We start from the raw sequence: 23,863 nt of genomic DNA, 5'->3' as shown, positions 1-23,863 counted from the left end.
ACATTACTCTTGAAGTAAACCATAGCTCAATTAAAAAACAAAAAACTTAAATGATAGCTCAAGCTACAAATAACTATCCTGAAGTATGAAATTTATTTCAAATAAATACTTGTCATCTGGCTAACTTTTATCTAGCTGTTCTTGGACCCACCATCTAGCTGAAAAGAGCTACTTTCTGAATACAATTCCATCATCTACCAAATGAGCAACACCTTCCAAGATCCACAGACCTTGGAATATGGTTGGTCTGTTTTTATTGTCACTCAAGTCACTGATCAAGGGTGTTGGAAAGGGCAGGGTCATGGCTGTGGGCCCCTGTGTACCCATTAGTTTACCTTTCTGATGGACATAGACTGATTATTCCCCTCTCTCACTAGCCACTCAGCACTGTGAGTGCACTTGCTTTACTTATATATGCTTCAGGAATATTTATTGTGCTAAACATATTTTTAAGAACAAGGAATACAGTTGTTAGGGTCACTTCCTATAGTAAGGAAGGCAAGGGGGTATGGAAAGCTCTTGCCAGATGTGACGCCAATGAAGCCAATTCTGTAAGGATTTGATCATGATTAGAGTCTGGAAGAACCACACTATTTGGGATCCACTGTTGCTGGGCTCCTTCCCCAGTCCCCTCTCACTTTTTCACCCACTAAGGAGCCACTGAGCAAATTCCCACAAGCCTGTCTCTCCTTGGCTTTCTGGAAGATATCACAACACAAGAAGTGCCACTTCCCTCAGCTCAGCGTCCCATTGAGTCAATAGGCCACAGAGCAGCACGGTTTGGATATACCCATGCGCCGTCCAGACTGCTAGGCTTTCCTAAGACTCATTAGCTGCTTTAACAAAGGGAAGCATCCCGGGAAGTCATTTATAGGCAACTCCATGAGAGTCTTTCTTTTTAGCCTTTCAGGTCCTTTGACTTTGAGCTTTCTGATTTCTCTTTCAATTCTTCAGTTCGGACAATAGGCAGAGTTAGGTCTTTTCTCCTTGCCCTTGGCATTGACAGTGTGGTCCCTTTTTCCAGGACCTGCTTTTACAAAGCCTGCAACTACATGGTGGCATCTCCTTTTGTCATTCTTTTGTGGTGCCCCTGCTCCCTTGGCAGCTCTGGGGTGGGTTTTGTCCTCTGCAGAGATGGGTGTCCTGAGTGGTTGCCTTTCCTGCTGTTTCTCCTGCACTGGGCCTTCATTCACCTTCAACCTCTGCGATCTCACTGGACAGATGCAAGACCACGTGGTTCCCGTGGGGCTGCAGGGGGACAGGTGCCAGAATCTGACTGCACAAGTGACAAAGAGCAGACTGAAATGCCACTACCCATCAGCCACGGTTAAAGGGAGAGCTCCTTCTAGAAGGGTGTGTTTCCTGAGAGGGGGTGGGGAGGAGGCAATGTGATGGCACAGGGCTGCAGGTCACCTCCCAAAATAGATCTCTGCCTGGCACACCCACACAGCTTGCCCCCAGCCTTCCTTGCCAGGAGACTGCCAGGGACAGGATTTGGATCTGAATCAGAGGCTGTAAACACACAGCTGTGCTTTTCTGCCTCAGAGGAATTTGATTTTCAGTTGACTGAGTGGCACATTGGGGTCTGGGAAAAGCAGGAATGGGTCTGAGTGGGGGGTGATGGAGGGCAGGGGAGGCAGGGAGCCTCAGTAAGCCTCACTTGCCCCGTGTGTCAAGAGACACAATCATGGAGGAGTATTTCCTCTGAGTGGGCACTCAATAGGGAGGGCATGTTGGCTTGTTTCCTGCTGTCGTCAGGCTAAAACATCAGCAGCTACAGCTGGGGTAACTCCTTCCGAGAGGCATGGCAGGGGCTGGGATTACGTTTCCTCAAAATGACAACCAAACTCTGACCCTTTCTGAGGAATAAAAATCTCTCCCCCACTCTCCCCATTCACCCGCCCAGCCAGGGAGAATTTTTGTCACCATCTCGCTACATTCCATGCAAATTCTGTTGTTTTCACATTTATAGCTTGTTTCTAAAGAAGACACTTTTACATTTTCCTTTTTCCAGCTACAAAGCACTCATAGTCAATTGGGTGCCCCGTGGAGCCAGGCTAGAGAGAGAGAAGGACAGAGATGGAGGAGATGGCATCTACCCCCTGACCACCATGGGGGGACAGCATGGTCTCTTATCCCTGTCTCCTCCTATCCCTTATCTCCTCTCCCCATCCCTAGGACAGGAGCAGCAACAGGAACCCTCCCCAGGTTTCCTAGGGAGCAGGAAGTGTGGGAGCAGCAGCGGAACCACAGGGATGGCTCCCAGATGCTCACATTTCATTCCTTCCTGTGCGTGCACAGCCCCAGAGATCCTACAGTGTGGGGGTGATTCACCAGGGGCAGCAATGCCGGGACCCCCAGCTGACCTAGACCATCTCCCTCCGGACACACTCCACACTGGGCATCCAGCTCACACCTGTGAGGACTGCAGAGCTGGCAAGACTGGCAAGGTGCTATCATGCTTCTAGATCTTGGTGACTCTTCTCTGCCCTCCAGCTACTCACCGTGCAGGAGGGAGCCCTGGACAACAGCGTGGGCCTGTCCTGTTGGGGAGGGACAGCCTGCGACTCTCAGTTCTCCTGCCAGCATCTGCCTAGTCTTTGTAAACATCCCCAACTCAGTTCTCTCCATGGTTTATTTCCCAGCCTTTGAGGCTGGCAGCCACTTCTGAATCAGGTAGCTAATTGGGCAGGAAGGCAGCTCCCTCTAATTCTTTGGAATGACTCATATAACTCACAAGTCCCAGGACAGAGAGGCACAGGCACGCAGAACACCCCTGGCTGGAAGAAATTCTAGAGATGATCTAGTCCAAGTATAGAGGAGGGGAAAATCAGGTGTCAGAGAGGGCTAGTGGTTTGTCTGAGGGCACACAGCCAGCCAGAAGTGGGAGCCATTGTGAATGGGGGGGGGGCTGCAGAGGCTGAGTGGTTCAGGGACTCTGGGGGAAGTTCTTGGTGCACAAGAGAAGCAGGTTTTCCTACTCCCCCATCCCAGAATATCACTATAGGAGACCACCTCCGGCTCTAGCCAAGCCTAGGGGGTCACTATAATGGGATACCTAGGAGAGGCTAATGTCTGTGACCAAGTGGTCCCAATGGGGTTCAAAGAGTGTCTGCCATCAAAACCAACCCCATATAAAACAGTTTAGCCAATGGGCCCTTGCTGGAGGCCTGAGATTGTGGGGCCCAGGTTCCAGCCCTCCAGGCTCTGCTGAGTCTAAGTATTTGAGAACTCATTTCACTGGGGTTTCATGGCTGTTCCCTCTGAAATGCTGAGGGTAGGGGGAACAGCTCCTGGGGAAGGAGCTGCTATTTCTGGGTTCATTGCCCTGGCAGACAACCCTCTCAAAACCTTCAGCTTTCTACTTCCGGTGGGCATGGGCTTGGTGTTGTGGTCTCTTCCTGTAGAGCTGCTGGGGGGAGGGTGGGTGAACTGTTGACCTCTGGCTCTCAGTGTTTCCTTGTCTTTCTTAGGGGTGGGGAAGGGGGGGGGGTGACAGCTGCTTCTCCCATCTTCATCTCCATCTGACTTTCCCACTGAATTTCTTGGCAGGCAGGATGAAAAAGCCTGTGACAGAGATGCCACTGGTCATGTGCCAACATGCCCTCGGCTTCCGGCCCTTGCTGGTGCAGTTCTAAGAAGCATCTTGGCAAAGCCAACCCTTCATGTTCTCCTAGCAGGTGGGTGGACACCTGGTCCTCATTGCTTCCCTCTTCTGTGGCCTCCTGTGGTTGCCTAGGCACCCGCAGTCCCTTTCCCTCGCTTCGCAGTCCCCTGTTCGGTGGCTCTTAAGGAACAGCTGGAGCATCAACAGAGCATCCATCCAGGGAAAGGTATCAAGGGAACTAAAACTAGGGTCACTCAGGGCTGTCATTTTTTCCCCTGATGTAAGTCCCATCATGCTCAAGGCTTCTTCTAGGGAACTGTGCACAAAGGATGTTTGTCTGACTTTTCCTCTCCAGCCAGGAGTTTGTACCAGATGGCTTTAGCCACCATCCAAAAAGGGAAAATCGCATGGCCGTGCTAAAGGCCTTTTGCTTCTCTTGCCATTCTTCCCAAGTATCCTTTTGGTCCACCTTGTCAGAGCAAGGCTCTGCTGGGACTCCAGCCCTCAGCCTGTGGTCAGTGCCATGGAACCTGAATGAATACACACCTCAAAGAGAGGCCAGAGTGGCAAGCCTTTCTGTTCCAGCCATCCTGTGCTCCTATCGCCATCTGACAAGCACAAAACCAGGGAAATGGTGGAGACTAGCAGACTGGTGGGTCCTGCGTGGCTGGGAATGGTCTGAATTTGAGAAGGGCCCTCCTCTCTCTGCTCAGTAATGTTCAGGACTTCCTACCAAACACCCCGATAGAAGGTGACACAAAAGCAACCACAATGACTGGGCCAGATGTTTCCTGCTGTGGATTTCATATTTTACAGCCACTCTGAAAGGAAGCATCCCAGTAAGCCAGGATTAAGAAAAAATAGGCTCTGGTTTGTGAAGTGATCCAGCCTGACCTTATTACAATCCTCCTGGTTGTAACGGCCATATTGGTTGTAACCCCCCTCTTGCACTCCCCAAGTGACCTTAGCATGAATTCCAAAACCTATAGGATAAACAAAGTCATTAAGCTAGTCAGCCAAGCATTTCTCGCTGGCCACTGACGTCTGGTCTGTTTCTTAACTGATGTTTGACATGTTAATAGTGTTTGAAAAAGCCCAGGTACATTCCAGTTAGCCAAGTCTCACCTTTGTCTATCTTAGTATGTAAGCTCTTTCCTCTCCCTTCCCTACCACCTAAGATATACTTCTGTCTGTTTGTAATCATGCTCTATCTCGGTTTTGTCTGCCTCTTCCTTTGTTCTCTTAGCACTCTCTACCTTTAAATGACTGGCTCTTGTATACCAAGTTTTCCTCCAAATAAGCTCACTTAGCCTAAGGCTATGTCTGAAGGACCCCTGGAGAAACAGCTATGTGTTATGGTTCTTTTTGAAACTAGGGCTCCTTGAACAATGGGCTATCATTTGCAGTGTTACTGTATAGGCTGTTCACTGTATAAGGGCAGTGGGGGGTCAAGTAGAAGGTGAAATCCAGCCTGGACTTTGTTTGACCACTGGGTGTCCATGGGACCAGGCCAAGAAGAACACCTGCTTTTTTTGTTGTTGCTGTTGTTTTGTTTTTGGTTGTTGCTTTCACTTTCTTTTGTTTCGTTTTTTGCCAGTCCTGGGGCTTGAACTCTAGGCTTGGGCACTATCCCTGAGCTCTTCAGATCAAGGCTAAGCTCTACCACTTGAGCCACAGCACCACTTCCAGTTTTCTGGTAGTTTATTGGAGATAAGAGACTCATGGAGGGCTGGGAATATGGCCTAGTGGCAAGAGTGCTTGCCTCCTATACTTGAAGCCCTGGGTTCGATTCCTCAGCACCACATAAATACAAAATGGCCAGAAGTGGCGCTGTGGCTCAAGTGGCAGAGTGTTAGTCTTGAGCAAAAAAGAAGCCAGGGACAGTACTCAGGCCCTGAGTTTAAGGCCCAGGACTGGCGAGAGAGAGAGAGAGAGAGAGAGAGAGAGAGAGAGAGAGAGAGAGAGAGAGAGAGAGAGAGAGAGAGAGAGAGAGAGAGAGAGAGAGAGAGAGACTCATGGACTTTCCTGCTTGGGCTGGCTTTGCAATCCTCAGATCTCAGCCTCCTGAGTAGCTAGGATTACAGGCTTGAGCCACCAGTCCCTGGTTTGTCAATATTATTTCAGAGATTGTATGTCAAAATTCCAAGGCCTATTAGTTATATCTGTTTAGAATTCTGAGCTGCTGGTACCAAATTTCTGTGTTCCAACTTTGAGTAGTCTGACAGCCAATAGGGGCCATGTCCCCAAACTTAGCCTTGCTAAGCAGCAGAGAATTCAGGAATATAGTTTTTAAGTTTGAGTCTCTTATTATATTAATGCCAGCAACCTCTGGATATTGGGGTATTTTTCACCTTCAGCCCCTCCCTGACAACATTTTTGTAAATTCTTATGGGTGTGTGTGTGTGTGTGTGTGTGTGTGTGTCTTGGGAAATGGTGAGTACTTTCTTGTTCTGCCTTGTTAACAGTCCTTGGAGAACCACTGAGCCAACAGCACTTCTGAGATGAAGGGACATTAATAAATGGTCCTTGCTGATCCTTATTAAGCCCATTCTAGCCTTTCATGATATCTATTTCTCATGAAAAGTAGCCCGAAGATGACATCTTGTCCAAGTACCAGATTTATTCTCTCATGTCCTCAGCCCACACAAAGTCAACCTGATGAAACTCCTCTAGGCTGTCACAGCTCTGCCTACCTGCACAGAAAAGCTTTGCTTTTCCTTCTCAGATTTCACCTGAGTCCGAGTTCCTTCAGAAGACATTCTTGGCTCAGCAAGTCTCTAGAAACATCATCCATTCATAGCAGTTGGGTCTCCAAATAGAGAACTACTCCATAACTTTCTACCTGGCCATCGTGGGGCAGAGAAATCCCATAGAACTTGCCCCAAACAGCCTGTAGCATCTTCTTGGTGTGGGAGGTTGTAGGGCCATACCAAACCAGTCCTGAGGGCAGATGAGGGGCTTGGGGGCCATGCAGTTTGCATATTCTAATTTCCAAAGTGGAAAGACTATGGATGGGAAGACCTCCAAAGAGAAAGGATACACACCCACAGTCTAACTGCCCTCTACTGGAGTTATTTGTGGTTTTACATATAGCAAATGCAAAATAAGATTTAAATACAGTCAAAACACATGTAGGTGTGACAGGTAAATGGCAACATTGTTTTTGATTCAAGATGCTTAGAAATTTTACATCTAAAGGATGAAATAAGCCCAGTAAGGAGACAGTAGTCAAGGTTTAAAAAGACTTCCTCTGTATTAGAGGTGTTAAACCGCAAGTTAGCACCACTGGGTTTCTCTTCTTTGGCAAGAGTAAATGTAGCCAGTTCCATGTAGTCAGTTTTCGGTACCTGCTCCCAGGTCCCAGCTGCCATGTTGGTTCTCTGTAGTTTGAGGCTAACAGTGCAGACAGAACCACAGCAACTCAGAGGGTTTTTCTTTTCTTTAATTTTTTTTTTTTTTGCCAGTCCTGGGGCTTGAACTTTGGATAAGCGTGGGCACTGTCCCTGATCTCTGTTTTGCTCAAGGGTAGCACTTTACCACTTGAGCCACAGCGCCACTTCTAGCTTTTTCTGGTGGTTAATTGGTCTTTCCTACCTAAGCTGACTTCAAACTGTGATCCCCAGATCTCAGCCTCTTGAGTAGCTAGGATTATAGGAATAAGCCACCCATGCCTGGCACAGTGTCTTTTTTTTTTTTTTCAACAAGTTAGTGAGTGAGTATTTGATAGAATACTTTCTATGCACTAAGCCCTAGGCTCAAATTTTGGAGAGCCCAACATGGGAAAGGAAGATGGGTGTGTAGTATTCTGTAGATCAGGTTATAGCATCTCAATGGCTGTTACCCTGGGCTCCCTTCTTGTAGTCTGTGGGTCTCTACCTCTTTAAGCTGCAGGGGCGGGGGTGGGGTGGGTGAGGAGAAGGGGAGGGGAGGAGGGGAAGCACACTTTCCTACAGGAACCATGAACTTGCAGCCTGTCTTTACTCATTGTTAGAAATCAGGGACTGGGGGCTGGGGAGCTTGACAAGGCCTTGCCCCTGGGGAGAACCCAGGACAGCACAGTGCCTGGGCTACTGCTCTCCTCTCCTGTCACATATGCAAACGAAGTGGACAGGGGCCCAGAAGGGAGGTAGGAGCTCATGCAGAGGCCACTAGCACATACGTCAGCTAGACCACACTGCCAGAACCCATGCAGCACGGCCCGCACTCTGCACGCAGCCAAAGCCGCCCACATAGCAAACATCAGCTTTCGACCCACACCAGTGTGACTGTCAGAGTTCACAGAGGGAAATTTGGAGGGTTTTTTTTTTTTTTGAGAAGGAGCAATGGTTCTGAGCCAATTTGTTTCATGGTATGTTCGATGGCCTTCTCCCCAGGCTGCTACAGAAGATGCACAAACCGCGCAGGCTCAGAAGCAGTGGGGTCCTTCCTCCTCAAAAACCTCGCACAGAGATCACAGGCCCTGGGCCTGAGGCTGGGCGGTCAGCTTGTGCACCTTCTGCAGAGCGGAACGCCTGCTCTTTTGCAAAATCCATCCTCAGGAGAGAAGCTGCAGACACTCGCAAAAGAAAAAGGGTGAATTGAGGGGAAAGCATTGATTCCCTCCCACCCCAAAAGAAGACGACAACCCAAAAGAAAAAGACAGGAAAAAAGAAACAACAACTCCAAAACCAAAACCAAAAGGAAATGTGGAGGGAAGAAAATTGACTGAACTTACCACACTGCGTGTGAACTTTTCTAGGGAAGTTCTACGACCTTGCTCACTTTCTGGCTTTAGGAGGAGGAGAGGGAGGGAAAAAAAGATAGGGAGGGAAAAATACAGGGAAATAAAAAGTCTTCAGCTTTCATGTGATTTCCAACCAGCAGCAGCCACAACTAAAGACCAAAACACACAAAAAAAAAAAGCCAAATGGGGCGAAAAAGGAGAAAAGAAGCAGCAGCGAGAGCTGTTGGCAGAGCCTATGGGAGAGGCAGAAACCAGAATCCCAGGAGAAATGGTGCTGCCTCCTTGGAGCAGCAGGGAGAGGGGAGCCAGCTTGGCCAGGGGCCAGGACTCACGCTGAAGGGGCTGCATCCATAGCCTGGCCTTGCACAGGCCTGCAGTGGGTAGTTCTGAGCTGTTTGTTTATTGCTTTCCTGGCTGTGTCAGAATACAGAAGCTGGGATAGTTGTGGCCTGGAGGCCAGAAGCAGCTGCATGGGGCTACAAGAGAATAGACTAGCTGACAGGGCTGGTGGGGTGCAGTGGAGGAAGGGGGGGTGGATGAGATGTGGGAAACAGCCACTGGGGTGGTGAAGTCATCAGAGACCTGTGAGCCTGGGTCAGGACTCTCTCTCTCTCTTGCTCTCTGTCTCTGTTTCTGTGTCTCTTTCTCTCTCTCTACTACTGGGCTTGAACTCAGGACCTCAAGCTCTCCCTTAGTTGCTGTTGTTATTATTAGTGGTAGTATGCTCAAGGTTGGTATGCTACCATGTGAATCACAGCACCACTTCTAGGTTTTGGTAGTTAACTGGAGATAAGAGTCACTTAGATTTGTCTGCCTGACCTACTTTTGAGCTGAGATCCTCTGATCTCAGCCCCTGGGTAGCTAGGGTTCCAGTGTGAGTCATCAGCATCTGGCTCATTTTCTCTCTTGAAGAGACTTTGCTAACTCTGGTGACTTCCTATCTCTTTTCTTGTTCCATGTCCATAGAGCCAGAAGAGTCTACTATGCCTGTCCATGGCAATGACAAAGGGTCTGGGGTCTCAGAAGATGACAACCTCTTGCATGTTTTGTTCAGAAAGTGCTCTCCTCATATCTAGACACATGACACCCCCTGGGTGTCCTCTTGAAGACTCAGGTTCAGGACCCTCCCTGGGGAACTCCTGGTTGAGGTTCCTGGAACAGGAACAAGAGAAGGCAAAGGCCTTGAATGTTCTTCCAGCCCAGCTGCATGCTCACATCTGGGGTGTGCCTGATTGTCTCCCCATATTTCCTACCTGGGAAAAGCAGAATTCCATCCCAGATAACCTGCTGGCTTGTCCTAGAGCCCTGGTCCAGGGTCCCTGGCCCGAGGCTGGGAAAATTCAGAGAACATACACTTGCACAGACACACACACACATCCCCCAGAAAACCACTGAGACTGGGGTGCTGAGGCAGCACCCCGGTGTCTGCAGATGTGTGTGAAGGGGGTTGGCAAAGGCAGCCATCATCAGATAGAGTCGGGGACTTCCTTAGCAGTATTGCCATGGCCACTCAGCAAGCTGCTAGGAAAACAGGTAGGAGAATGCAGAAGGACAACACAATACAACACGCCACTCCAGACTAGGGGTGGGCTTTCTTCTTGTACAAGGACTTAAGGACCTGTGAACTATAGCAATATGGCAGTACTCAGCTTTAACCCTATGGGTGTGTGTGTGTGTGTGTGTGTGTGTGTGTGTGTATGTGTGTGTTAATTTAGCTCAAGTCAGGCTGATGCTAGGTCTCTCTGTCATGCTGTGCCTCTCATTCTTGTCCCCTGCCCCCTGGGCTGCAGCTCATGTATGGTTTCTCTCCTCTGGCTGGCCCTGGTCTCTCTGGACCCCATCTTCACTGGTGTTTCATCATTTCAGAGTGCTGAAAACCCAGCTCACCCATCCCTTGAGAGTCTGGTCCTTCAGAGCAACTCTCCTTTCCTTTGGAATAGGAGAAGGGAAGAATGGGGGGTGGGGAGAATTTGCACATAGGTTTTGCCTCCAAATCCACCAGGAGCTGCTCTCAGCAGACATGGGAGACAGCTTCATCCTCTTTCCTGACTGGGGCTGTGAAATTTACTAGGACCTGGACATTCATCACGTGGTAAGTTCCCTAAAATCAGAAGAGGCCCTAAGTCCACTGAGATGATGAGTTACAGATTATCCATGCCTGGAGACTCTCAGAAAGGAATGGAGAGAAAAGTAGGTTCTGTCATTGTCTTGGAAAAGAACTCCTCCACATGGTAAGGATATTGGCTTTCTACCCCCAAGAACATCCCTTAATTTGAAGTCTGGGAGGACAGAGGAATGAACTCCATTTGTCACATTGCACAGGTTCCTGGACACCCCCTCCCCTGCCAGACCCATGACTCCAAGGGCAGTGGGAGTCACGCCTTCATTCTTAATGGAGGAGGAGGAGGAAGGATATGGGGTGCAATTTACCTTTTGGTTGAAAGAAAAGGGAGAAACTGTGGGGTGGATGAGTGTGAGGGAGGGTGTGTCAAGGAGAGACCAGTGCAGAGGTGACTTCAAATACTGACAATGGTCTCTGAAACTAATGAGGCTTTCTGCCCAATGAGAGACTGCCAGGATCCTGCTTCATATTCCTCTCTAGGCTGGTGAGGGAGAGGCTGGGGGGGGACTGCATTAGGCAGTGAAAGACTCTCTCTGATGAGAGACTTTGCTGGGGTCACTGCCAGCTCAGCATCGTGTGCTATGCTACTGTGGTCATGATCTTTGGTCACAACTAGCTACCTGGTGGACAAACCATGCAGGCAGAGGCAATGAGCACACCCTGGCCCCAGGTGGTGCCAGGTGCCAGGTGGTGACGATCCTAACTGTTTTCCTCTGGAGGGGAGCAGGTATAGAAGGGGGGAAAAAGAAAGGAGAAAATAAAACCCAAGGGATGATTTCTTTTCTCATTTCACACCAGCAGCAAGCAGCAGCGAGAATCAACAGAGCTAAGAAAGGCAAGCCTGTCCTTCCCAAAGATACCTTCTTCTTGGCCAACAGCAGGTCCTGGTAGGCATTGGACCGAAGGAAGCGGGCATAGCTGTCACTCTTCATCAGCTTGTAGATGTGTTCCTAGGGATGGAGGAAGGCAGTGAGACAGGAGAAAGAACTGTCAACCAAAGCCAAGGGCAACTGACCAAGGACCTAAGTATGTTTTATTAACTAGACCAAATGATCCATAGAGATCATGTCCCAAGGAAGCTGTAGTTGGGTCCAGGTGCAATAAAAAGAAGCGACTGAGATATCCCTAAACTCAGAAGCATCTTAACGTGAAAACACCAATCTCCAGGTCACACACTGCATTTTCTACTATGTTCTTGAAAGGACAGGTGAGAGAAATGAGAGCAGAGAGTTGACACCAGGAGGAAGGTGGGGGAGGAAGGGAGGTGAGAACAAGGGAGGTGGGGGAGGGGAGGAGGGAGGGCGTTATAAAAGGTGACAGGAAGGATTTTCATGGTGGTGGAAGGTTCTGTATCTTGACACATCTTACACGTGTGATAAAGTTGGCTAGAATTAAGTATACATACACACAAATGCATAATATGTAGAACTGGAAAACCTAAATAAACTCAGTGGATAGCAGCCATGCCGATATCAGGCTGTGAAATACTGTACGGTCATTTTTCAATATGTTGTCACAGGGTGCACTGGATGAATGATATTAATTCTATGTTATTTCTTCTTTGTATTTTTTTAAATGGTAGTGGGGTTTGCACTCAGGTCTTTGTTTTTGTTAAGTAGGCTCTCTATCACTGAAGCCTTGCCTCTAGCCCTTGTCTATTTTAGTTATTTTTCAAATAGGGTCTCCTATTTTTGTCTGGACCAGTCTCAACCTAGATCCTCCTACCATGACTCTACCATAGTTGAGATTATGGAAGCATACCACCACATCGGCTTGTTGGTTGAGGTAGGGTCCTGTTAGGTTTTCTCCTGGGCTAGCTTTGAACCAGGATCTTTCCTGATCTTCACTTCCTGACTATTTGGGATTACATACATGTACCACCATGTCTGGCCTTCTATATTATTTGTTATAACTTCATGTGAAATCTACAAGTGTCTCTAAATAAAAAGTTTAAATAAAAAATATCCCTACATTGCAAGATACAATTGATCATCTTGGGGCTGCTCTCTTGTCCTGGAAGGGGGCTCTTAGTGACCTGATCAAAGGACACATGGGCAAATATGCCAGGCCTGAGGATGACATCCAGCAGATGCATGCATGATGATACATGCTGTTGCCATGTGTCTTCTCGGGGGCTTCTAAAGGCATCTACAGTTTGGTCTTGGGTACAGATTTCACACCCCTGACCTCCAGCCCACCATCCCTTCCTAACACCTAGTAGTCTCCTCAAGGTCAGGAAAACTTTGGCCCATTAAAAATGAGCATTCTAAGAGCTTCTTTCTCCATGGAGGTAGAATTCATCTCAGCTGCACAGAAAAGTCTGGTTGTCCTAAGAGAGGGCCTTGGAGGGAGGGTGGTGTTCACTGGGGAGGCAGCATTGGCCTTTACTAAGAACCCCAGTCCCGTGGTCCTTGCTGCTCATTCCACGAAGCTGGGCAAAGACTTCCATGCTCAGTAGATCAAGTCAGTGAGGAGGAAGGGCCTGGTTGAGAGGTAGGATCTGTGGTTGGGGGCCTCGGCCTGGGTGGCTCTGTGCAGAGCAGGGCACTCAGCTGAGGGGAATATTTCGAGATGTTTGTCCAGTTGAGGCCAGTGCGATGGCTAGGGCACGCAGTGACCCTTCCCCTAACCAGAGTCAAAGGGAGTTGAGAACACAACATGGCTGCCTATCAATCGAAGAATCTTCGAAGGAGATGAGGTATATATACACACAATGGAATACTGTTCAGCCATTACCTGTGGCGTGGATGAATGGACAGACATAAGCCAGATGCAGAAAGCCAAATATTGCATGGCTTCTTATATATGGAAGCTCCAAGGATCAGCTCATAGAAGCCCAGAGTAGAATGGTGGTAGAAGAGACTGCTGGGAAGAGCATGAGGATGAGGAAGTGTTGGTCAAAGGACCCAGCATTTCAGTTAGACAAGAAGCAGCTCAAGAAATCGATAGTATGTCTTAAGGTCCTGAGCTCACTGCCATGTGCTGCACCTGGGAAAACTGCTAAGAGAGGAGATTTTAAAGGGTAACCCCAAACTAAGCCTGTGGGGGTAATACCTATATTAAATTGCTTGACTTGATTATTCCACATTGTGTACACACATCAAACATTGTTTATACCATAGACATAAAGTTTGTTATATTGATCAGTGAAAAAAGTAAAAGCAATGAAAATGCAAGAAGAAAGCACACGATGGCATGGTTACACGAAGGGTCGTCTATACCCCTAAAGAATCCCATTTGGGGGAGTTGGTAGAGGTTGAGGGAGAATGATGGGAGGGGTGACATGGATCAAATGCACTGCGCTCATACCCTGGCTAACATGTTGAACTGAAGCCCCTTTGTACAATGACTGAAAGACAAGAATTTAAAAAGAAAAAGAGAGTCTGGTTAGAATCTGCTTCCTAAGAAAACCCCATATTTACAAAAGCCAACGAGTAACCTCCACAGTGGGAATGGCGTGGCAGCAACGGAACCCAGTGAAACTACACAGTGGCTCAATACTGAGAAGACTTTGATGAGCCAGATGTGTTCTGATTTTTACAAACTTATTGTGAAACATGTTTCTGGAAAGTTCACATAAAACATCCAGTCTACCCTCATGTAAGTCCCTGGGGGATGAGAACAGTACGTTTTTATCTTTTATAGATGTAAGTAACCATGATAGGGTCAAACATTTCCTTGATTTGGGTGTGGTTTGGGTGCTAGAAGCTTAGTCCTCACTGGCAGTGTTGATGAGGGAGGAAACCTTTAAGAGATAGGGGCTACTGGGAGGCAGTTCGGTCATTGGGTGGGGGAATGCCACCTTCTGGTATCCTTGGAAATGATTAATATAGTTTCCCAGGACTCTGGCTAGTTCCTGAAGACGTTGTTATAAAAAGGAGCAAGACTGGCTCCTGACTACCTCCTGTCTCCTGCCTTACCCTGTGATCTCTCGCCTCACACACCCCCTCCCTGAGGCCATCTACCATTCTGTGACAGAGCAGAGCAGGTGCGGCCCTCAACAGAGGCCCAACAGACACGCTGTCTAACCTTGGAACCTTCAGGTTCAATATATGTCTTTAGTTGTTGAAGTACACAGACACAGATATTTTTACTGTAGTGGTAGAAAACACACTAAATACACCTAGCTGGACTGAATGCTTCACAAGTTTGCCAGCTCTTTGCTGGCAGTGGTTTACTGTAGGCTAAAGCCTCTGCTCTCTGTATGGGAGAGGGGCGATCACATACCTCACAAAGGAATGTGAACAGCTTGGCTCAATGGTGTCTACAGTCCCAGAGTCCACACTGAAGTGCATCATGGGTCTTGGCCTTCGGTTGTCATCTCTTTACATTGATCTAGTGCTTAAATCTTAGGTACAAATGATAACCCTGAGTGAAAATGACCGCCTGTCTCTTTTCTTGTGTTACACATCACTTCTGTCTAGCTGACAGAGCCAGGTAGCTACTGAATCATTTGGAAAGGTTTAACCTAATACTTGGGCCTACTCCCAAACCCTGGTCCAAATGGTGGGTCAACTGCTTCTTGTTTGGTTTTTCCTGAGAATCTAAATCACTAGTATTATGTTTCCTACTACCCCTGTGTTTCCAGCACAGGTATAAGAGAACCCCTTTTATCCTAGCTCTTTGACCTTAGCAACAGATTCCATCCTAACTCCTATGGCCTTGTGGTGGGCACGGAAAGAAAGACTTTGTCCATTGAAATAGAGAAAGATAAAGCAGATGCCTAAACATGTCATCGTGACAATATGGAGCAAATATTTATTGAGCACCTACTGGGTGCCAGGCTCTGTGTCAGGCACTGAGGTTACAGCCAGAACAAGACAAAGAAGACTCTGTTGCCCAGAGATTCTATAGGCAAAGCAGACCTTATACCAAGAACCACATTGCCAATAGAGCTAAGGGCTGCAAAGAAAAGCAAGCACAGGTGGCATGGATGTGGATAACTGGGTAGGAAAAGCTGGTCAATGAACCAGAAAACTCAGGCAGGAAGACAAAGTACATCCATAGAAATGTCTCCCTATTCCATGGCGGGGGTGAGGGGTGTGGTGGTGTGGTGTCACCGCTGTACAGTCTGATTGATTGGAAGAGGGAGGATGATCTAGGGCAGGGATGGAAAGGCCTGTAGACAGAGGGGCCACTGTTGATGTGCAGGGACCAAGGCCCTATGTTGTATGGCCAACTCCAAAGCCAGGTTCCAAGACAAGGGCAGTGTGGAGAGGAAGTAAGGAGATAGATAGACAGACAGACAGACAGACAGACAGACAGACAGATAGACAGATAGATAGATAGATAGATAGATAGATAGATAGATAGATAGATAGATAGATAGATAGATAGATAGATGAGAGAGAGAGGGACAGAGAGAACGGTTTAGTAGACAGTGGATCTTCAGGGTGCTTCCCTCCTGCCAACCCCATTGCTAGCTCCTCATCACAACTACAGTCCCAAACCATCTCCCAAAGGCGCAATGACCAAAGCAATTCAGAGTAGCTTTAAGGCTCAGGTCTGACTCAAAGCAGAATCCCTCAGGTGGCTGCCAAGGCCCAAGACTTCAGCTTTCCTCTAGCCTGGACCTCCTCCTCCCCCGTTACTCCCCTGTCCTGCTTCTCCTCCTCCATGCAAAGAAATGCAGCCTTGGAGGTCCCCAGCCATGCTCCTTCCTCCTATGTTCCTTCCTCCTTGCCAGCTTTGTGTAGGAAACACAAAGACAGTAAACAAGGGCCAGGAGAGGGGGTGGGGGTGGTGAGGAGTTGGGGGAGGGGTGCCCAGAGCTGTGATTTTTCTGGGAATGAGAATTAAGATCAGACTCAGGGTCTCTGGACATTTCCCAAATGCAATGAGTTTATCATTGCCAAGGACAGCAAGTGTACAAAGCTCTTGGCGGTGACCTCTACTGATTTATGAGGGGCTCTGGTTTGTTTCCCCTGTTCTGCACACAACTAGTCTTAAGGGAAATGCAGACCCAGAATCTGCAAAGTGCAAGGGAGCCACTGGCGAGACCAGCTGAGTCTCCTCGGAGAGGGAAGTCCTACAGGGCTGGAGAAAAAAAGAAGTTGTTTTTTTTTCTTTTGCTTGTCCTTATTTTGTCTTTGTCCCTCTTTTCTCCTTCCCTTCTCTGTCCTCCATCTTCCTCTTCCTATCAGACAGATGACTGAGTTGCCTATGAACAGGCAAAGCTGCCAGAGGTCACTCCTGCGCCTGGATTCAGTTGAGAGGTGGGAAGGATGAGGCCTGCCCCCCACATATGGAGAGAGCTGTGCTATGGGGCCTAAACCACACCAGATGTCAGGGTGGGAGGGGTGCACACCCCTGTGGAGGGTGACAGTTGTAGTACAGGATGTCACCATGATGAGACACACCACCTTCATTTTCCCTTCTTGGGCCAGGCTTCTCTGCTGATGGGCTGCTCTGCTTGCCTGGGCTGCTAAGGCAGAAGCAAACAACAACAACAAAAACCCAACAGGCACCGGTGGGGTCTAGGACACACGCGGGAGCTGGAGTGAGAGAGCTAGCAGTACCCGTGGCCTCCAAAGTACACCTGCTGCAGATCAATATTTTGCAGCGAGAGTCCTCATTTGGAAATCTCCTTTCTGTTTAGACAAAACACACTGTCTCTGACAGGAGATGGGGAAGGTAATTAGACAAATGCCTGGGGCTCTGGACCACAGCACGTTGGAGCAGCTGAGCCGCGTACGCATACCCTTACATCCTCCCGTGGCTAGGGGCTCCTAACACAGTGAAGACCTCATCTCCCAGCTTCTGAACTCCCTCCTGGAGCAGGAAACCACTCAGCTGGAGCAGTGCACAGTGTCCAAGGGCCCTCGTTGTGATTTTCAAGCGTCCTATTTTTCTTCCTGAAGGTGTATGGGCCTCTCTCTTCCCTCCATTTTTAAACTTCCTTGGAATAACACTGAGATGTTAGGAGCTGCTGGACCCCTCAGAATCCCTTGAAGGGGAAGAGGAGGACAGAACGTGCTGTTTTGTGTTGTGTGTGGGGATAGGAAAGAAACTGGGCTGGGAGCCAGATTTAGCCGGATTTAGGTTCCTGCTTGGTCTCTTCTAGACCTCTTTTAGCCTTCTAGCCATCTTGTTTTAAATGCAAAAATGTAAGTGCAAACACAACAAAGATTACCATCCACATCAAGGAATGATACTCTCCCATTGTGATTGTCCTTGTGAGAGATGATGTGCAGGTGAGACAGAAGGCTGGAAGACAAAGGCAGAAGAAGAGGCAGAGAGGACTGAAGAGAAAGGTCCAGCTAGACAAATCTTGTGGGCCCTGTTCACTCTGAAGCCAGGCATCGTGTTTGACAGACCAAGAGACTGAATCTCTAGCAGGTGACAAGAGTTCCTCAGAGTCGATGCAGAATCCAGCATGGAATCTAGTGCATACGCTCTTTCTGCATTGAGGTGCTGCTTTTCACAGATCCTGACTTTTTGTTGACCTTGACTTGGGTTTAAAGCAGACCAGTGCTCCTTGACTGAGACAAAGTAAGTTTCTCCAGGTGTGGTCATCGGAATTACTCTATCATCTGCATCTGAGCCATCTTAATGCAAGGTCTAGCCACTGCCCACCACTCCCTTCTAGGAGCCATCCACGACACCCACTATGAGCAATGGTGATGATAAAGACACCAGAGTTCATAGTGAAGGTCTAGGCTCTGCCTTATTACCCCACAACAGCCATACACAACTTACCCCCACCCCTAGCCCCCATGCTTGAAGGAACAAGGCCCCAACTGGCAAAGTACAGAGGGGGATGGGTTAGGTTAGGACGCCATCAGTGGCAAATCTGTAACCCTGAATCTCACCTTTGAAGATACTCAACTTTCTTCAACCAGAGGCTTTCCCTCCAACCCAAGGCCTCGGGTCTAAATTACATTGTTCCAACATGAGCCTTATAGGACAGTATACTAGTGCGCAGTGGGAAGGTGTTGGAATTACCCACAATTCCACGCTGTGCTTGGTAAACACAGGAACGATCCTACACTGACATGACCACCTACATAAGGTTATTGTTCCTCTTGGATGCATCTGTGGATGACCCTTCTGGGATCATGTAGTAATTAAACAAGAACATATTGTCTGGGTTTGCTTCATGGTGGCCACTTGCTTCCACTTATCATTCAAGGTCACGAGAAGTTTTAAGAGTAAGTGATCATTTGCCTCTTATTCTGCAATGCATCATACGGACACACTCAACACCTGGCCAGAGGGCGCAGGACTTCCATTCTGTTCAGATTCTATTAATTTAGATAACATCATGACAACTTCATGTATGGTATTTTTTGGGGTGGGGTGGGACAGTACTAAGGCTATACCTCACTTAGCTTTTTTGCTTACGGCTGGCCTTCTAACATTTGAGCCACATCCCCTACTTCCAGCCTTTTTTTGCTTAACTAGAGATACAAGTCTTTCAGATTTGTCTGTCCAGGTTGGCTTGGAACCACGATCCCTAGGATCTCATCCCCTGTGTAGATAGGATTACAGGCATGAGCCCCCACTGTCTGCTGACATGTATGGCTTTTTAACTAGCCCAGTACTATGGGTATTAACTAAGAAAATTGCATTCCTTTCCTTTTTCAAGGTCTTACAATTTGCTGCAGGAAATCCGCTCAGAAGTAGCAACAGAGAAACTTTGGGATTTAATTCTCCGATTCCTTTCTCTTTAGGAATTCCTTCCGAGTGGTAATAAACAGAATGAGATCACAAACAACTGACTTGTTTTTTCAAAATGCATCCTTCCCTGGGCTGTTGGTCTCCCTAGAATAAAACCACCCACAAGATAAAATAAGTCCCCAAGCAAGTAGAGCTCTGGCATGCTTTATTAAGCTATGCCTTGCACAGGAGTTGACCAGGATATGCCCTCCAATTGAGGCTTAATACCAGGAAACTCAGTAGGGTCTTGTGATTCTGGCACACAATGATGCCAGGAACAGCACTGGGGCAAAGATGAACAGCCTTCATCAGAGCTGGAAGATTTTGACTTCTGAGTAATCTGAGCAAACAGAAAATTGTACTCTGCTGTGCTTTGGCTTTGAAACAAATCAACTTTGCATCCTTAATCAAATGGCATTTGTTTATTTATTTGTGGGATTTACTAGGATTTAAACTCAGGGCTTTGTGCTTGCTAGGCAGGCACTCTACCACTTGAGCCACCCAGGTACTCTTTCTTCCACTTTGCTTTTTGTGTGTGTGTGCTGTTTTCTTTTTTTAGTTATTTTACAGGTGTCATCTTGAGGTTTCCCCTGTGCCCCTCCCGCCAGACCCCAGGGCCAGCCTCAGATCTTCTTACCTATGCCTCCTATCTAGCTTCGATAACAAACATGTACCAACTTGCTCAGCCGCTTGATATTTGGTCTCACTAACTTTTTGCCCAGGCTGGCCTTGGATGTCAATCCTCCTCTCTATATATTTTCAAGTAGAAGATGTTAATGGCACAAACCACCTCACTCTGTTTCACATTGCTTTTAAGCATTCAAGTTTAACTAGCTATAGAAAATTTAGCTAGAGGCTTCCTGTCCGCATATACTTGAGGCTGTCTTTCTAAGCTCTTTTATCACCCAGACCTCATTCTGGCCTTGAGGTTCTCTTTGATCATCTATGAATTGATGATGGTAGCTAAGTAGAGTTCTGAAAACTTAGATTTTGGGCTGCTTAAGGAAGGGACCAGTCTATGTATCTGTAATTTGCCAGAGGCCAGAACATCTGGCATTAGTGAGTATTCCTAATTTTGATGAATTTGGTATATTTGTAAGTTAGCTTGTCTTTACTGATGACCTACTTTTTTTTCTTTAATCCTATTTAGAGTTTAAAATAAAGGGAGAACTTGCCCCCTCTCCCCCCTTTCAATGCAAAGGATAGGTAAGTGTCATAATTATCAACTGAGTTGTCAAGAAAACTCTTTTCTAAAAAACACTTCCAACCACACACAGCCATATCTTAGTATTGTAAGGTATTATGAGAGGCAAAGAAGACCAAATTCCTGCTCACATCAAATAACTTTCAAATCCAGAGGTCTGGATTGTCAGACACTCCAAGTACAGTCCAGGGTAGATGTCTTAGCATCACGGTGGGATTGGGCAGTGAAGAAGGTAAGGTGAGAAGTTGCAGAAACTAAAACCAATGGGTGTGGTTGGGCCATCTGATTCAACTGTCAATCCATTTGAGGGATAGATTCCCAATCCAGTCCAATCCAATCCAATCTCAGTGCCCTGTTTTCTATGTTGGTAAAGAATGATATTCTTGCTGGGCAGTGGTGACTCACAACTGTAATCCTAGCTATTTAGGAGGCTAAGATTGAAGGATCAAGGTTTGAAGTCAGCCCGGGAAGAAATGTCCATGCGACTCTTACTTCCAATTAATAGCAAAAATCTGGAGGTAGAGATGTGGCTCAAGCAGCAGAGCACCAGCTGTGAGCAGAGAAAACCAAGTGAAAGTGCAAGGCCCTGATTTCTAGCCCCAGTAGTATGTGTGTGGGAGGGGGTGGGGAGTAGAATGATAGATAGTCTTGTAGGCAGGCTCTAGTGACAGAAAGCCATCTGATTTTCTGTCATTTCTTTCAGCATGGACTTCATAAGCTATATAGGTCAAGGACCCTCAACTCAAATGGGAGAATGAATATTCCTATTCATGCAGTGGCTGGATATGGAGATGGACAAAGGGTTGCGTGAACTTGTGGACACAGTCCTTAGAACATCCTGGATACTCTGAGGCTTTGGAAATGGAAGCCAGGCAGCTACTCTGCTGGTGACTTGACTCCCCTTTCCCTTTCAGAGGTCCTGGAGGCTCTGGAAAGAGGCTCAAGGGCTAGGAGGAAGCCCTCATTCTCTATGCTTCCGGTGGTTTAATGATCTCCTCCAGAGACAGCCAGCAAAGCCTTAGACTCCTGACCCTTGATTCAGAGCTCTCTCCTGGCTCTGGCCTACTATGCCTATCACCATCTGGTTCACCCTCTTTTCTTTCAAAGTCTCCATCACTTTCCTCCTGCTTCCAGAATGAGGAAGTTCACATGCTTAGGTAGAAGCTCAAAGACCACCTCCCACCCCAACATCTGGTTCTTATACACTTTCCTTGTAAGTGCAAACATCTTCCTGAATTTCTTTTTGATGTTAGCTTGGAATTATGAGACTCCAGAGAAGACTAATACCATTAATTTTTGTGATCAGACACTTATATAAATAGATAATTTTTTCATTCTTTCAAAGAATTTCCAGGGCTATTAGACTTTTGGATTTCTCCAAAATCCTTCACAGGCTGAGGATATGACATCATTCTGATTTTGAAGATGAGAAAATGGAGGCAGGAAAGAGACCACGTGGCAATCAAGTGGCAATGTGGTCCTTTGATTTCCGGTGGTGGAGGGGCATCGCTCTGTGGAATAAAGATCTGGATCCTCTAGGAAACTATCACACTTCATGCTCACCAGGCTGAATCTGTCACAATGGAGGTGCATCAGTAAACAGCTGGGGGCTATGGTCACAGCCCACAGACCATTATGGAAGATTTGGTCTGGGCCCAAATTAAAAAAAAAAGTCAAATGGGTCAGCAAAACACTAGTACAAATGTGGGGCCCCTGCCCATGCTGACTGAGCACCTTGTGAAATATTTCCACAAGAAACAAGCACAGGCAATTAACCTCTAATAGCACATGTGGTCAAATAAAAAAGACCTGAGACCCTAGTGAATGAATGCATAGATCTGGCTCGGCCATGTCACTCGGTCTAACTACTTAGTGTATGAACATTGTGACAGATGGAGATCATCCCAGAACTCCCGATCTCAACGCTGGGAAGGGAGTGGGCAGGTTCCCAAGGTACAAACATAACCATTTAGCAGATGCGCAAATGGAGGGGAGGAAGTTTAAAGAAGGAAGTATAGGGCAGAAACAGAATCCAGAGCCTGAGTGCTGGCTCCGGCACCTCTTCTGGGGACCAGGTCTTGGTGACAACAGAAGCCCTGAGCACTAAACATTCAGGGACAGGCATGGACTAAGCTGGAGACTATTGGCCAGCAAGTTGGGGGACCTGCATGCAAGTCTTTGCCAGCCATGCATGGGTGCTATGGATTTTAACTCTCTTTCCTTCCCTGGAAACTTCTGACCTACCTCTGCTCTGCTTGGTGCAGGCAACCCATGCTAGCAGGGGAAAGCAGTGGGAGTTCCCTGCTCCACCCCTAACATCTGTGAGAATTCTCAACTCCCCTTCAACTTCTGCTGGAATTCTCCACTCCCCTGCAGAAATGTTTGAGGGAATTGCTGTGTTGCTGCCACAGCTTCCAAATGACTTCTCATCTGCCTCTCATGCCAACAGAGAGTAACCATTCCTAACCCTTTTTTGTGGGGGCCGGAGGAGAGGGTAGGGGGAGCAAGTCATACTTGCTCGTTTGTGTTGTTGTTATACTGTAGCTACTTTTGGTTGGCAAGATTGAATAAGTGTGACATAGACCATATGTCTTACTATGCCTAAAATGTGTACTATCTGGCCCTCAACAGAAAAAAAAGAAAGATTTAGCTTTCAATTTCCCCCAGTGCAAAAGGTAGAATCACCTTATTTGCATAATCATGCTGTTAAGGGACGAGATTTGCGTCCCACTAAAATGTGTATTGTTGAAGGCCTAACCCGCAGTGTGATGGCTCTGGAGGTGGAGCCTTCGGGAGATGGCGGCATTTGAATATGAAGTGTTTCCCCAGGCAGGAATGTGAAAGCCTAGGCCTCCAGCTGTAGCCCCTATTTTGTAAGGTTCTAGAAAATTCAGGATGTGAGGTCTAGTCAAAGGGCTTAGGTCACTGGGGGCAAATCCTCAGGGGTATCTCCTCCCCAGCCCTTTCTTTTCTCCTTCTCTCTGCTTCCTGGTAGTCATGATGGCAACAACTCTACTCAGCCACACCCTCCCGCCATGATGGACTGACACCTTTGAAACTATGAGCCAGAACAAATTCCTCCTTCTAAAAGATGCTTTTCTTGGGTATCTTTGTCTCAGGGACACAAAGGTCTAACCCAAGCAGTTTAATGAGGCTGAGCTTCGTGATGGGATCCAGGTCCTTGTAAAAGGAGGCAGAGAGACAAGAATGCTTGCTCTCTCTCTACTTCCAAGGAGAACATGCAAAGAAGGTGGCCATCTACAAGCAGGAAGAGGACCCTTGCCAGGAACCAAAGCTGTTATAGTAGCTTCACCTTGGAGCTCTCAGCTTCTAGAACTGTGATAGGGATGCTCACTCTATTGATACTTTGTTAGAGTAGGCAGTGTGGAATTACTGCATATCTACACATATCAACTGAGGAAGGAAACAGAGATGGCCACCAATGAATGATGGATGATTCCACCTGTAATATTTTGATCATTCAGTGGTATCAAAACCATATGAATTCAGTAAGAACTTTATTTTGAACTTTATGATAATGCAGTGGGA

At 47.4% G+C, this 23,863-nt stretch overlaps 1 protein-coding gene across 5 annotated transcripts in view; it reads right to left on the bottom strand.

Annotated features, from left to right (window-relative positions):
• The window catches only part of Rgs6 (regulator of G protein signaling 6), a 480,138-nt gene that overhangs the window by 14,510 nt on the left and 441,765 nt on the right, over window positions 1-23,863 (bottom strand). For 2 of the 5 annotated variants that reach the window (XM_048361955.1, XM_048361951.1), the window contains exons 16-17: window positions 11,313-11,402; window positions 8,322-8,375 (exon numbers count right to left, since the gene is read on the bottom strand). In XM_048361955.1, the coding sequence (XP_048217912.1) occupies window positions 8,322-8,375; window positions 11,313-11,402 (144 nt within the window). Of the gene's footprint in view, window positions 1-7,217; window positions 8,376-11,312; window positions 11,403-23,863 lie in introns of those variants that run through there. The other 3 variants (XM_048361952.1, XM_048361953.1, XM_048361949.1) reach the window with 2 other exon arrangements.

The sequence above is a fragment of the Perognathus longimembris genome, chromosome 14 (assembly GCF_023159225.1).
Source record: "Perognathus longimembris pacificus isolate PPM17 chromosome 14, ASM2315922v1, whole genome shotgun sequence".
NCBI lineage: Eukaryota > Metazoa > Chordata > Mammalia > Rodentia > Heteromyidae > Perognathus > Perognathus longimembris.
This window is presented reverse-complemented; position numbering and strand designations above follow the sequence as displayed.